The sequence below is a fragment of the Trichoplusia ni genome, chromosome 1 (genome assembly GCF_003590095.1).
Source record: "Trichoplusia ni isolate ovarian cell line Hi5 chromosome 1, tn1, whole genome shotgun sequence".
NCBI classification, from domain to species: Eukaryota; Metazoa; Arthropoda; class Insecta; order Lepidoptera; family Noctuidae; genus Trichoplusia; species Trichoplusia ni.
Genome location: NC_039478.1, coordinates 15532684 through 15547119, shown reverse-complemented (window position 1 = coordinate 15547119; position 14436 = coordinate 15532684). Strand labels below are relative to the sequence as shown.

General features: G+C 33.3%; 1 protein-coding gene across 2 annotated transcripts; it reads left to right on the top strand.

Annotated features, from left to right (window-relative positions):
* The first annotated feature begins 4297 nt into the window (after nucleotides 1-4297).
* LOC113497145 (multiple C2 and transmembrane domain-containing protein-like) lies at nucleotides 4298-14275 on the top strand. 2 transcript variants are annotated; one of them, XM_026876553.1, is made up of 15 exons: nucleotides 4298-4675; nucleotides 4757-4823; nucleotides 5088-5277; nucleotides 5469-5617; nucleotides 6000-6140; nucleotides 6405-6585; nucleotides 7161-7336; nucleotides 7818-8022; nucleotides 8802-8947; nucleotides 9797-9948; nucleotides 10705-10763; nucleotides 11067-11176; nucleotides 12526-12635; nucleotides 13157-13254; nucleotides 14152-14275. In XM_026876553.1, exons 1-15 carry the CDS (start codon nucleotides 4405-4407, stop codon nucleotides 14206-14208), a joined length of 2112 nt encoding a protein of 703 aa, XP_026732354.1. In that variant the 5' UTR covers nucleotides 4298-4404; the 3' UTR covers nucleotides 14209-14275. The 2 variants fall into 2 exon arrangements, with proteins under 2 accessions (XP_026732354.1, XP_026732345.1); XM_026876544.1 differs by having other exon boundaries at nucleotides 4298-4823.
* The last annotated feature ends 161 nt before the right edge of the window (nucleotides 14276-14436 follow it).

The window sequence follows — 14436 nt, the reverse complement described above, 5'->3', positions numbered from 1 at the left end:
CATCCAAACTCACATTTTCCTGTTTTGTCTTCACTATCTCAAACATTATCAAACAGCTTAGCTGCTTGGATTATTAATTAATCCATTTTCCGATGCACCCAAGTAAAACTAATTCATTATCTATAGGAAAAAATACAAACACTTGGTTTCAATCAAATCGCGAGATCGTTTTTTGCGCCTTTTTCTTAGCCAACTTAAAAAATATTGTTTAAACGACAAGTTCAAAGTTATTACGTCTATTAAAGTCAGCCATTTTATAATTGCGGCACAACATCAACCATTCTGTCACCTAGACCCCATTGACTAATCACTAGGCAGTAATAACTGGCCTACCACCAACAAGTTTAAGACTTGTCCACGGGAGGAAAAGAGACAACGCTCTACAAAATGTATCGCTCCATCTCGCTTCCTCACATGTAATTGTATTACTTTAAGAGGTGTTGGTAGGCCTCTGATTTGTTGATTATCTTAGATTCGTTACTCCGTGCCATAAAATCAAAGTAATCAAGTAAAATAACTGTCATTATTGTCGCATTTCAATTATTTTATGTGTCAATGAAATCTGTTGCCCTGTTACTATATTTCTCGTTAATTTTACAGCTATCTAGTTTCAATTTTATCGAAACTGTTTTCTTTTTTTGTTTTAAAAGGACACCAGCATTAAGTAACTTAAAAAAAAATGAGACTCATTACAAGCAATCATGGCTCACACAAATGCTTGTGATACGCGGGGAACGAACCCGGCAATCAGGGCAGTTTTAATTGGAGTACCAGACTTAAACGTCATTTCATTTGACAATGTTATCACACTTGATAAGGAAGTCTTGGGGAATTCGAAGACTCATCAATAGCTTAGTCATTGATCAATGCTTCCTATCGAAAGTGATCATGCAAAACATGTGCCAAAACGTTATTTTTATAACAGTTTTCTGAAAACGATATCTCTGTTCCAATTATGAAGTTTACGTTACGATTATTTTTGTAAAAACCTCTTTTTCGAACTGCAACAGTTTTATATATTTTTTTATAGCAACCAGTCTCTTTTAATATTAGTCTACTTAAAGTATCTTTGTTATAATGTAAGAATTATTAATATAAATACTCTGACGTATAAGTACGAAGGTATATATAGATATACTTAAGTAAGTTTTCAATTTTATCAAACCACATTGAAGAAACCACGAAGTCGTTCAAAAAGGTCAGAATTTACCAACAATTGTCCTCAAACTGTCCCTTTAAAACCTTAAACTTTCCCACCATACATTTGACGGGAACTTCACGAACCTTTCAAAAGTACTTCCTCACCCTTTACTTGGACTTTTCGAGTTTATTTGGGGTCTTGTTTTCTATAGTTTTAGAACTTAGTAAATAGTCCTAATGTTTTGAACATTAACAAGTTAATACAAAAATTTTTAATAGAGTTACATTTATTCACTTACAACTGTTATTTATTTTAGATGTGTCGTATGAATATGAGTTTATAATGACAAAGCCAAACTGTTAAGCCAAACTTTTGGGATCAAGTAACAGCTATTTTAAGTTAAATGAAAATGATTATTCTATCAACAGAATCGTTTCAATCAAACGAAGTTCTGAAGAAGGAAAAATGAGAACATCTTAATTCTTGAAGTCCGTTGAAAACATGCGTGTTTGTGAACACATGTGTCATATGCATCAGTTCCGAAAACTGTATACAAATAAAAACGTGGTTTTTAGGATTTTGTACCCAAAAACTGCAACAATCTTACTTCAAAACTTAATGACCACATTATGAGGTAAAATGTGATGGCCGGGATTATGACACTAATTACTACTGTATTTATTAACCGTGAGGTAATTCTCATATAATTATTTCTGACGTCATTCTTCAATTAAAGAGGCTGATATCGGGGCTGTTTACACGTCAAAAAGAGTCACTTGAGATAATTTTCTTCGAAACTGCTCGTATTTATTTTATTCATATGCACTCTTATCACAGGTAAGTAATGTCCAAGTTTTCTTGACGGGATGCTTAATATTTTATAGAGAATTTGTAACCAAAAATCACTTAACCCAGATATGGCCTCATCAATTCATCAAGGTTCGATATTATTATTCTTTAGATACTGCAAACATTAAACACGTTATAATTGCACAATAATAACAGTAAATTTCGGAGTACATTCAAAATCACGTATGTACCTTTTAATGCATCTTATCAGGTCCGAGAGGAATTACGGCGCGTTGTGAAGCATGTTACCAATCATTCTGTACCACGATCGACCTGTCAAGAGTAATATTGAAAAGGAAGAAAAAATAAACAAACATTTTTTGTTTCACTTCTCAAACAATTTAAGTCAAATGAGTGAAACAAAAAAATGCTCTACAACATATGTACTTATATCAAGCCCATTCCAAAGCTATGATCGATTTTTTAACTAAATTAGCATGATAGTATACATTCTTACTACAATAACACGCAAATGACTATGCATTATAAAGCCATCCTAATCTTCTTTACCAGACATTTAACGCCAAATATTGTCCATTAATTTGGCATGACGTATCACTGATAGCATTTATCACATCACCATTCTTTACCCATTAACCTGATAAGTTAGATTTTTTATCACGAATTAATTGGCTCGGAATATGTATTGTGTACGAGACAAATTATCTTTATACGATCTTATACGGATTATTCTTTCGACGTAAGTGTTGCGTGATTTTGTTTCGCTTACAGTCTGTTGTCACGTGATCTACTTTTTAGGGTTTCCGTGCCGATTTAAGACTCCAGCGTCTGTTTGTCAGAACGTTCGTTTGCCACTAGGCTGTATCTCATGGCATGTCATGAACTGCTAGAATGTAATATTCACAGATAATCTACTTATTTACATCACAAATAAAAGTAAAAATCGATTTTAATTAGGATGGGTATAATAGGTGAATTGTTATAAAATTGTTTTCAGTATTTCTACAAACCTGTCAATTTCACGACTTCGACACAGACTTCACCGATTTACTATTCCAGTTAATCATATGTCCTTTTAATCACGTATTGCGTCGTGTTCTGTCTGTATGTCTGTATGTCTGTGGCATCATGTATATGTAAGTGTTGTCTTTGACATGATTGATAAAATACAGACAATGTTTACTGTATAAAAATGCCTTGTCATGTTTTGTCCTTTTTATACAACTCATGCCGACCGACGGCGACGTCACCATCGAATGGCACTGCAGACATTGCGTGACGTTGTCACTACCGTATAGACTTCGTGAGCCATCAGCGCAAGAGCCAAAATCAGAAAACTGAGACGGCTGCAGTTTCAATCAACTCTCATAAATGTCTCAGATCGTCAGAGGCCACTGATTATGATACAACTCATACGTCATCAATGATAGAAACAAAGTATTCGATAAAAAGCGAACATGCTCTCACTTACGCAACAATTTAGATTTTCTAACACGAATAGAACCGAGACTTACTAGGTAATAATTTATCATAAAATATCTAATCTAATTTGATAACTAAATATTTTAGATTATCACCCTGCGTATAAATTTGTTTCTCCTAGTGATTACATCCTAATGTATGGAAGAGTAGGCTCAGTTTTAGAATAATGGTATTTCAAATGGATCTTGTAATGAATACCTATTTTATTACATAAATATCAGTTAGATATCAGTTGTAACTGCAAAATCGTTACACCCGTTGATGCAAATCGTTATGAAACGTGGTAATCCAAAGTGCCACCTATTTGTTGTATTTATTATATTAGCATGATTGTCTGAGTTTTAAGTATAGTACTTAATTACTGCTAGAATGGCACCTACCACAAACTTCTACATTCTTCGTGGTCACATTACCACGACTGCAACAGATTTGCTTTAAGTAATGGTGTTTTGTACAAAAAATTTCTTCAGGTTCGCGCTTTTTTATGTCAATTATTACGCGCAACTTAAAAATACTTGTCGTTTATTTCAGGGATTATTTACTATTAATAGAGATAGGTTTCATATTTCATGATACAGAGCGGGAAATTCAGAAATCATGTTCAACAAAATCAGCATCGTAGTTTTACCATATCTTTTGATTAATTATTTTTTAAGTCCATTTTGTCTTATCACTAATCAAAAATGTTACGTAAAATTATGAATATTGTTCGGTATTATTTACTTTTGCTTTAATTTGACAACTCTTTCTTCTTTGTTTTAGTATTGATAGATGCCCGTAAGTAGAAAAGCGAACTAAAGATAATAGATTAGTCAAAAACATAATCAATAACTTGGTTGATAACGTTATCTATACTCCACGAACGCTATTATGATTTGCCAATGTTAACGTGTCACTCAAGGCAAGCGCTATTTCATGTGTATCGTGGTATCTAATTGTGAAAATTATACGTTTGTAGTGAAGTGAAACGAATGGAACAAGCTCCCAAAACGGACAGTCTCACAAGAAGACATTTCGCGAGACTACACGAACGAATACAAAGCAAATATGACGAAATGCAAAGAAAACTCGAAAAATCGAAATCTGTTGATTCGCTGTCATCGCTCAAAGAAGATTACGTATACAAAGACAACAGATACGCAACGAGCAACAATGATATCAGTAAGATGGAAGAAATGACAAACGATACATCACACAAAAAAAGTCATGTGAAACATAGCATTATTATAGAAGAAATTCGTGGTAAAGATGTAGCAAATGAATATGTCACTTTGAGACAAGCAAGCATATCGGAATCAGAAAACACACCTATTTTCTTTGCAGAATACGACAACGACAGCGACGCAAACAAATTTTTTGGTGATGATTTTTCTAAACTAAGTCTCGAATCGTAAGTGAATTTTGATAATTTATGTAGTAAACTTTGGTATTTAAACAGTTGGTAGGTAATTTACAATTTGTTAAACATTTACAGTACATTCATTTTTATATAAAAAAGAACAAAAAAAAACATAAACAATAGCCGGCAGCGATGCCAATGAATTTTTTGATGCCTTGATTTAATTATTGTTTATGTTTGTACTGTAAATATTTAACTTTGTAGTAAACTAGAACAATTTCAATATAGTAAGGAATGTCTGCAATACATTTTCAGATTAAATGAAGTTGCTAGAGAAAGCGACGAATGCCAAACACCCACTCCCGAACCTCCTACGACATCAATAAGGAGAAAATTTGGCTCGAGAATAACAGCTGTTAAAGAGAGAAGGCGGGAGGCTGAGAAAGAAAAAAATGCGATTCGAGGGAAAAATGAGAAAAAAACAGCCAGAGAAAAAGTGGAAAAGGTCTTTTTATTTAAATTTCAAATCGATGCTGTCACCATTGCGATTGCTAAGAGCTTTCTTAATGTTCACGAAATTTTCAATGCTTGTAAAACGTTCTGCCTATTCGATTTATTGGAATTCCTTTCAATGGAAAAGGGTTCGTTTTCGTTTATACAAGAAGTTTGGATCATTGATCATTCTTTTGCTTACAGTTTATTTTCAGTAACACCCCCAACCAAGACGTTCTAAAAACTTACAAAAGGACAAAAATCGCAACTGTGACCATCGCTTTAATTGAAGCTACTGGTTTGGAAAATGACATATCGGACGACAAGACTCGATTATTAAACTGTCGCTTTCGGTAAGTAAAAACATTACTTCAACATGATTTCAAAAATAATCGAAAATATCAGATCATTTTCAGAAAAACTATCCTAGTCAACGATGGCTACCAAATAAGTAAAAAGTACGCTTGAATGAAAATATTCATGTACGGTAGTCAATGAGTCACTTAAATTAGGAAATATTGCTTTTATAGGTAATATAAAACCTTATCATAATCCGAGTTTACACAAACACGTAGAAAGTTATTTAATATATTATACGTTAAAAATAGATTGTCCAATCTTGACCGTGACGTTACTAGATTGTAACATTTTATCGGATAAACTAAAGGGCAGTTTATTGAGCGCAAATTATTATTATTAAAATGTTGTTTTTCTTATTACAATTTTTCTTTGCAGATTAGGTTCAGAGAAACACAAGTCGAGAGTAATAAAAACCAACGCAACGGAAGTCAAATGGCAGGAGTTGTTCAATTTCAATTTATACGAAGATACATGTTTGGAAATAACATTATGTGACAAAAACTTTGCTATTGGCAAGTAAGAAAATATTTCGACTACAACTTACTTATTTTTTTAGAAAAATATCATATTGAAAACTGTTATTATTCACATCCTTATTTGAAACCTTAAATGCGTTGGTAGACATAATACTTGAATAGAATGCTATCACAGATACAAATCTATCTATAATAGTCCAATTCCAAATATTGAATAGAATACAAATTATATCTTTCAGAGTTCGTAATTTATTCTATTGTCGCATAGAATTCGATAATTTTGTCAATGAACATCTAATTTCAGGAGCCAAATTGAGTTATCAGAATTAGATAAAGAGAGGACACACAAAATGAAAATAAACTTGGATTGTGAAGTGGGACGCATACAAATATTTATGTTGTTAACAATAAGTGGGTTTTCTTTCATGAGCCTGGAAGATTATCAGGAAACTGAGAGACAAATCGAGGCTATTACGCAAAAATCTGTAAGTTGAAGTTCTTCTAAAATTGTATCTGCTTCCAGCAAATAGGTTTACACATTTTTATCCATTCATAAGATAGCATTTGTTTTATAGAACAGTGGATTTCTGATTGTTTAATTACTTTACTTAGCTCGCTTCAATCATCATTGCAACTATAAACATGTTTACCATATGCCATGTCTACACAAATGACCTTTTGTAGGACATCACAACCAAGGTCAGTGCTAAGGTCACGGTTAGGCGTCCCCTCCGGGAATTGCCAATTACATCCGCTTGATTGTTATTTCAATAGCTTCCTATTCATTTTCATAACATTGCTGCGGGTTTTTGCAATCTTTTTATTTCTTCTTCCTATATTTAGAAATTTTTCACTGATTCTATTGAAGAATAACGTGAAAGGTATGAGTATCATCGGTCAACTATGCCTTAACTAGCTTTAAGTCGTTTCATTCATGGCGTTCTATTACTATTTTTATGATTATCAGACCATTTTATAGCTTTGTCTTTGCTTCTTCTTGGCTGTTAACTATCGCATCGTATCGCAGAGGGTTTTCTAATTGATAAATAATCACTTTCAGTCATCAAATTCGAAAGTCAAGCCCGTTGATGTAGGTTTGCTCACCGTTATAGTTTACGGAGCAAAAGGTCTATCAGGCCACGAATGCTACTGCGTACTGGAACTTGACAACGAAAGGCTACAAACATATACCGAGAGTAAAACAAATGACCCAAATTGGACGAAGATATTTAACTTGTAAGTACTTTATCGCTGCCGGACTCACGCTCTTTCCGAGAGACTACTTTTAGCAGTTTAATGCAATAAGCCGATGATGATAATGAAGTCCTTTTATGTCAATTCACAATTGACTACATGAATATCAGAGTGGTTGATGTAGCCACGCCAAACCCACTGTGCGTGACTTGTCGCGGCTTCAATTCCCGCGTTAGCCAAGTGTTTGTATTATAAATCAACGAATGCTCTTCCCGAGTCTGGGTCATTTGTGCGTGTGTCTCGAATATTTGTTAAACCTCTCGCTACATAAGGCAAAGTATTCAATATACTTATATACGTTGATATATTATTGCCTAGTATAATGTACTTCAGAAGCTAGTTATATTCGCGATGAAGCAGATTTTAGTAAAAGCTAACAACAACTAAGCTTCAAAAGAGTTACGCAAAAACACAAAGTCATCCTTTCCACACTTCATTTATTAATTTTCCGATTTCATTCTAGTCAAGTGACTGATATTGCCTCAACTTTAGAAATCTCTATACATGATGAGAAGAAATCTGAGAGCATAGGAAGCTGTTTGCTACCCCTACTTTCTATCGAAAATGGCAAGAAAAAGTGGTACGCGCTGAAAGACAACGATCTAAGAGAAAGGGCCAAGGGGAATAATCCAAGAATATTGTTGGAAATGAGACTCACTTGGAATCTGGTAAGTTTTTCGCTAATTTCTTAACTGGCAATAAAAAAAAAAACAAGTGGCAAATTCGTAGCATTTCTTGTAGTCCGATTGAGACGAAATTCATACTTACATGAAGGCACGGTTACCTCACGGTTACCATGGCCAACTATTTGACGAACTTGGCATACTTGTGAATTTTAAGTATTAAAAAAATATAATCCTTCTAATTTTCTTCTTTATTCATTCCACATTATCCGGAAATTACAGATCTAAACCATCCAACGACTTCTACCACAATTATCTTCATATCTTTTCAAAATATTATATAACTAATACACAAACAATTTCCTCGTATATATTTGGTTTTCTGTGAACACTCACGGAAAAAGAGAAACAGGAAAATTACATGACACGACAAGATAATGAGAAAATGCGTTGCCAAGAAACTAATTTGAAAGTATCATTCGTAATTAGGTGTCACGTAATTATTGTAATGGATCATCATAACGATCTTATGTACCCTTTTTGCTTTTCATGTCTATTTTTGTAATAATCTCCTTTTGAGAGATTGTTATATAAATAGCAAAAATAATTATGAAAATGACTAATTTAATAATTTTTGAAAATAAATTCAACAAGAACGACTTTTATGACATCACAGCTTAAAAAATCGGAGATTATTAATAGTCACTATCACATTTTCATTTCCGCGTTTTTATCAATTTGATGGCTATCATTTTTATTTCGGCTTAGAATATGGATGCAGATACCACAAAAACAACTCGATTTTTTTTACTCATTTTTTTCAGGTGAAAGCATCAGTCCGGGCTATAAACCCTAAACAAGTGAAGTATTTAGAACCAGAAGAAAAACTAGATAGGCATACATTCAGCAGAAATCTAGCGAGAGCGAAAGTCGTTCTGGCTTGGATTCTGGACAGCTTTCAGGTAACGAAGTAAGTTCATTTCGATATGTAACTGGGAATATCTCCCAAAATATAAGTCTTAATTAAATGTATTATATTCTGTGCACCTTTAGTACCGTTTATCTTCCAAAGCCACCATGACCCAAACTCCATTATTCTTACCTATGCTTTCAGCTTTTATAAAATAATGTAGGTCCGGCATCCACGGGCTCTTGTTCTATCAAGATGACACTGGTCACAAATGTAACACATGTCCCCCAGTCCAATCCTCTTTTGTTTTTTTTTGATAGTTCAACACTGCAGAACTATCTTAAGCAATCTATGTTTTGTGTATAGCTGTCAAAAATATTTATTATTATTTACCGCAACTTCTCCATAAAGCATAACGAAAGTTCTAGAAACGTAGATTACTTTTGTTTTAGAAATCAATTATTATTTTCGTTAAGCGGCATCGTAAATAACCAGCAAAAGTTGAGCTTCGTCGACATGCGCATACTCGTATTACTCGTATTAAAAACTTTGTAATTAACAAGTGTCGGAAAATCCCGGGAAAGTTCCCTCTTTCAAGTCGAATGTTCCCAACACTAAGTGCGCCACTTTATTGGTTTTTCATCAGACCGTTTCATCTAATTAGGCTTTAATATTATAGTTCAAGCTTTATTTCATACGTTAGTTTCTCGGAGTATTTATTTATCAGATTTACCTTGTGAGTATCGATTATCTGAATCTCGCAGGCACATTAAAAACATTTGTTTTGATAGAATAGCATACACATTCCATTTTCTCTTCAAACAAAAGAACAGTGATCGATTTTCATTTCAATATTCATTCGACTTATTATAAGGATATATAATGCCTCAAAACTATTTTCTTTTATAGAACTTGTTTCGAATGGGAATCGAGGAAAATGAATGCAATAGCGCTGTCAATATGGCTGCCGTTCTGTTGGTTCTTCAAGATTTGGATGGTACCTCTACTACTGCTCATACCCTTCGTGTGGTACCGACCCCCTAAATACTTCCTTCTTAGTTGTAAGTACTTGTACCTGAAGCTTCATAATGCTGTCTCAAATTATTTAATAAAGAACCATTTATTTTTTAGAAAACACTCAATGTAGGTACAATGTCCAACAAAACTATCTAAATAGTTTATCTGTTGGATCTCATTGATTAAAGACCTCCTTTTCCTCTATCCAATAACAGATATAAATATATATTCTATCCATCTTACATTCAAGCTAAAGTCAGAAAAAGAAAAACTAAATTTAGAATCCCTCTTCATAATTTTCCGTTTACTGAACATGTGTCGAAAATTCGTAGACGCCAACAAAAAATATATGAAAGAAATTTTCTATCCTATAATTAGTTTCCTCGGAACTGGATTTCTGGCAAAGGCGGTTTCTTTATGAGACTTTGTAGCTTTATTATTACAGATAAGGCACCCAAGATATTTTTAAAATTAACTGTGGAAACAAAATTAGTTGGTCAACAACTTAAATATAGAAACTCTATTTTTTTTATTGCTAGTGCAGAATTATTTCCTTTTCATAATGAGCTGAAATGAAACTGTTTCTATTATTAGGAATCAAATACCGTTCAATTGTAAGTAGTTTGTCCAAAATCAAAAATAACAAATGTCTCGTAAACCTATAGATAAAATAAATGGGGGTTGCTTTGTATGATAACCATGCATGCTGACCCAGCAATAAGAAAGGGATAAAGAATACCTGATATTCTGAAATGATAACAAAATATATTTTAGTTTATGACCCTTACGTTTTATTCCAGGGAAGGACTATCTGCTTCGGAGATCTGGATCACAGGATGATGGGAAAAAGGAAAAAGTGGTAAAACAAAAACGTGTACCTAATGTAGTTTTTAATATGAATACTATTAAACGAAGAAGAAGGAATTACGCGTTTGACAATATTTAAAAGAAATTAAAATGCTCTTTCAATAGACCTAAAATAGAGGTTTCTATTTAAAAAAAAAACGTCTCCCGCACTGATGGTTTTCATTTTATGTTTAAACTACAATATTAGACCAGTTTCATACTTTTAAGTGATTCTACTTTCTTCAATCGAAACATTTTTACTATCAGTTACCTTACCGAAACCTTACAGTTGATAATTTACTTATTTCATTTTCAGGAAGAGAAGAAAGAAACATTGAGACAAAAAATAAACAGCTTGCAAGAGATGGTACAAAGTGTACAAAACTTTCTGGGGAAATTCGCTAACCTCGGTGAAAGTATTAAAAAGTAAGTCAAATACATAATTGCGTGGTTTATTAAAATCTAATTTTTAACACATTCCTTGATCATCATCGGCCTAGCCTTTTCCCAACTATGTTGGGGTCGGCTACCAGTCCAACCGGTTTCAGCTAAGTACCAGTGTTTTACAAGGAGCGACTGCCTATCCGACCTCCTCAACCCAGTTACCTGGGCAACACGATACCCCTTGGTTAGACTGGCTGTCAGACTTTTTTCAGCTTCTGACTATCTGTAACGACTGTCAAAGATGTAGGAATAACAGCCGGGACCCACAATTTAACGTGCCTTCCGAAACACGGAGGAACTCGTTATGACAAAGATGGTCACCCATCCACGGACCAACCGCGTCAAGCATAGCTTAACCTGTGATCGAATCACTTATGCGGTTATAGCTTAGCCACGAGCCTTGATATGTCCATAAAATCATGAATGAACGAGTTTTACTAACTTTCTTTCATTCTTTATTAATGTCATGCGTTTTACCTTAAAATATATAACCTATCCATTCTATTCAAACTTTAGTCTGCCTTAAATATTTTTTGTAGGTAACCTTCAAGAGCTAATTAGGTGTAATCTTAATCTTATATCGAGAACAATGTCTAGACTTCAAAGGACGACCTTTAAGGCTGGTTTAATATTTCTTTTTTGAAGCTATTTATTTTGTACTCATTTTCCCTATTAATATAGGTCATGTGACTGTTTAAGTAGAAGAAAACATGGCAGAAATATAATAAAAAATATTTTGATATTACATAGTTTAGTAAATAAGAGTTTAATTTACCGTATCTAACGGTAAATTAAACTCTTATTTACCGTAGTGTTGTTTATTTTAAGGCTTCTGCATCCAAACGATAAAAAAGGATCAAACATTAAGGCCCAGTTGAAATTTTGAAAGATGTCGTATTTTAGATAACAAAACGAAAAAAATTAAAATCGATGTTGCAACGACTGTCACGTCTATTTGTCAAACAGCAGATTTTTTTTAGTCTATTTGTATGGAATCCCCAGTGTTGCGAGTCAGACTCGCACTGGTTCGGTTATTGTTTAAATAATTCGACACTGACTGGGTTTTGAAACATCCATTTATTAACAATCTACATATCGAAAGCTAAATAAAGTCCATAAAGCCTTTCATATTATCTACAAAGCATAACAAAAACATAATTATACAAACACCTGAAAAACATCATCAGTCGTGATCGAAGTCTTTAACTTTTTTCTGACTTTATTATCGTCATCATCATCATAATTTCGTTAGTCTAACTTAATTTTAATAACATGCACAGCATAATTGTTCAATATGTTCTTTATTCAACAATTTTTTCTCTCTTTTACAGTTTGTTCAACTTCACGGTGCCTTTTCTCAGTCTTCTGGCGATATTTTTGATTCTAGTGGTCGGTCTCGTCATGTTCTTAATACCCACCAAATACATCTTCATGATTTGGGGTAAGTTGAAAATGTATTCTGTAATAGACATGTGTTTTTAGTTTTGCTATGTTAATATGTGCACTTGCTGTTACCATGCAACATGTAGCTACCCCAAAATCCCCTAAAATAATAAAAAGTATTTTGACTAAGTCGATCGCTAAAAGAAACCAGAAGAATTGAAGCGGCAGTAGACTTCAATAGAACGATACAGTGGCACAAAAGACCAGAAAAATGAAAGCGCCAACGAGACTTTAAAAATAGGACAGTACTTGCTTACCGTTACAATTCCTAACCCTCAATACTTTCTAACGAAGAATGATACCAACGAAGTTATACTCAGAGCCGGACTCAACAGACAAGATGGCGCCCAATATCTAATGAGGCAGTCGGGTTTCATTGTGATTCATAACAATACCTGAACACAATAACAACTCCTTTGTATACCTTTCATTGATATTCCAATTATAATAAATCTATTTTGTACAGTCGACATTGAAAGGTAACAAGTTTATTATCTCACTGAAATAACGTTGTTGCAGGTATTCATAAGTTTACTAGAAAAATATTGCGGCCGAATCGAATAGCGAATAATGAGATCCTAGATTTGCTATCCAGAGTGCCGAACGATGAAGTATTGGTGAGATGTTACTTTATTTTGTACAATATCCCTATAGCTGAGTAGTTGAGCCAGCGCTAGCTGCTGCGGGTTCGATGCCTGCGTCACTTACCTTAAATATCTGTTTAATGTGCATGGTTGTGAAAAAGTTAGCATCAGTGGACAATTTTTTAAAAATCCTTAATAACAATGGACAAAAAGAAGTAAAAAATAGAATGAAAATAGACGTCAAAAAGAAAAAGTACAGACTATAGATATTACGTTCTCATTTAACTCACCTTGCCCTAGACTTAGATTACGTCAATGGATAAAATCGATAAAAACCACTTGGAGATTGATACCGGCAGCTGTTCCTTATCTGAACTAACTAAAACACCTGCAATTTCAAGAACTACGTTGTCCAAAATCAGTCTTAGCTACAATCTAGAATCGTCCAAAAATTCAAGGGAAAAGTACAATTCAATTGCATTTCAAAAAAGATTATTTCTTCACCTTGGCCATTTAAAAATCAATTAAAATATAATTAAATTAAATTAACATGAGGGAATTCATACAGCAAAAGTACAAAGGGTGATTAACAGGATTTTACTTTTGAGATGGACGATAAGGACCCATAATTACAAAGACTGAACTAAATTCATTTCCCTTTATATTAATCGACAAAAAAACAAATTAAGGAAGACGAGAAACCGTTAATCTTATTTACCCTTAGAAAAGACCAAACCATTTTATTAGAACATGTCTAAGAACAACGGCAAGTAAAAACACTATCACATAAAAAATACATCCAATTCGGTTTACTCGTTTAAGTGCTATCTTGCCACGGACAGACACACATTCAGTGCAGCAATGGTTCAACTTTAAGTGCATTAACGAATTATTCCATACTTTAATTAACACTGTCATTCATAATTTCAGCTTAATTGGGAACAGTTACCTTTAGAAGAATTACCAGAAGAAGATGAAATAAATTAAGATCTAATAACGTAAACAATTATTTATAAGTATTTATATTTATTTATGAGCTTCTATTGACATTATTTTCATATTTAATAATAAATTATTTTTAAGGACGTTTTTTGTTTATTTCAAGCTATAGGTTCGTCTTCTAGTATTTCATTTTTCTCTCGGTTGGAATATTATAAATTTCTAAAAGTTTCCTTCAATTTCTTAGGTTTTTTTTGTAATAAAGACTTTTCAGTA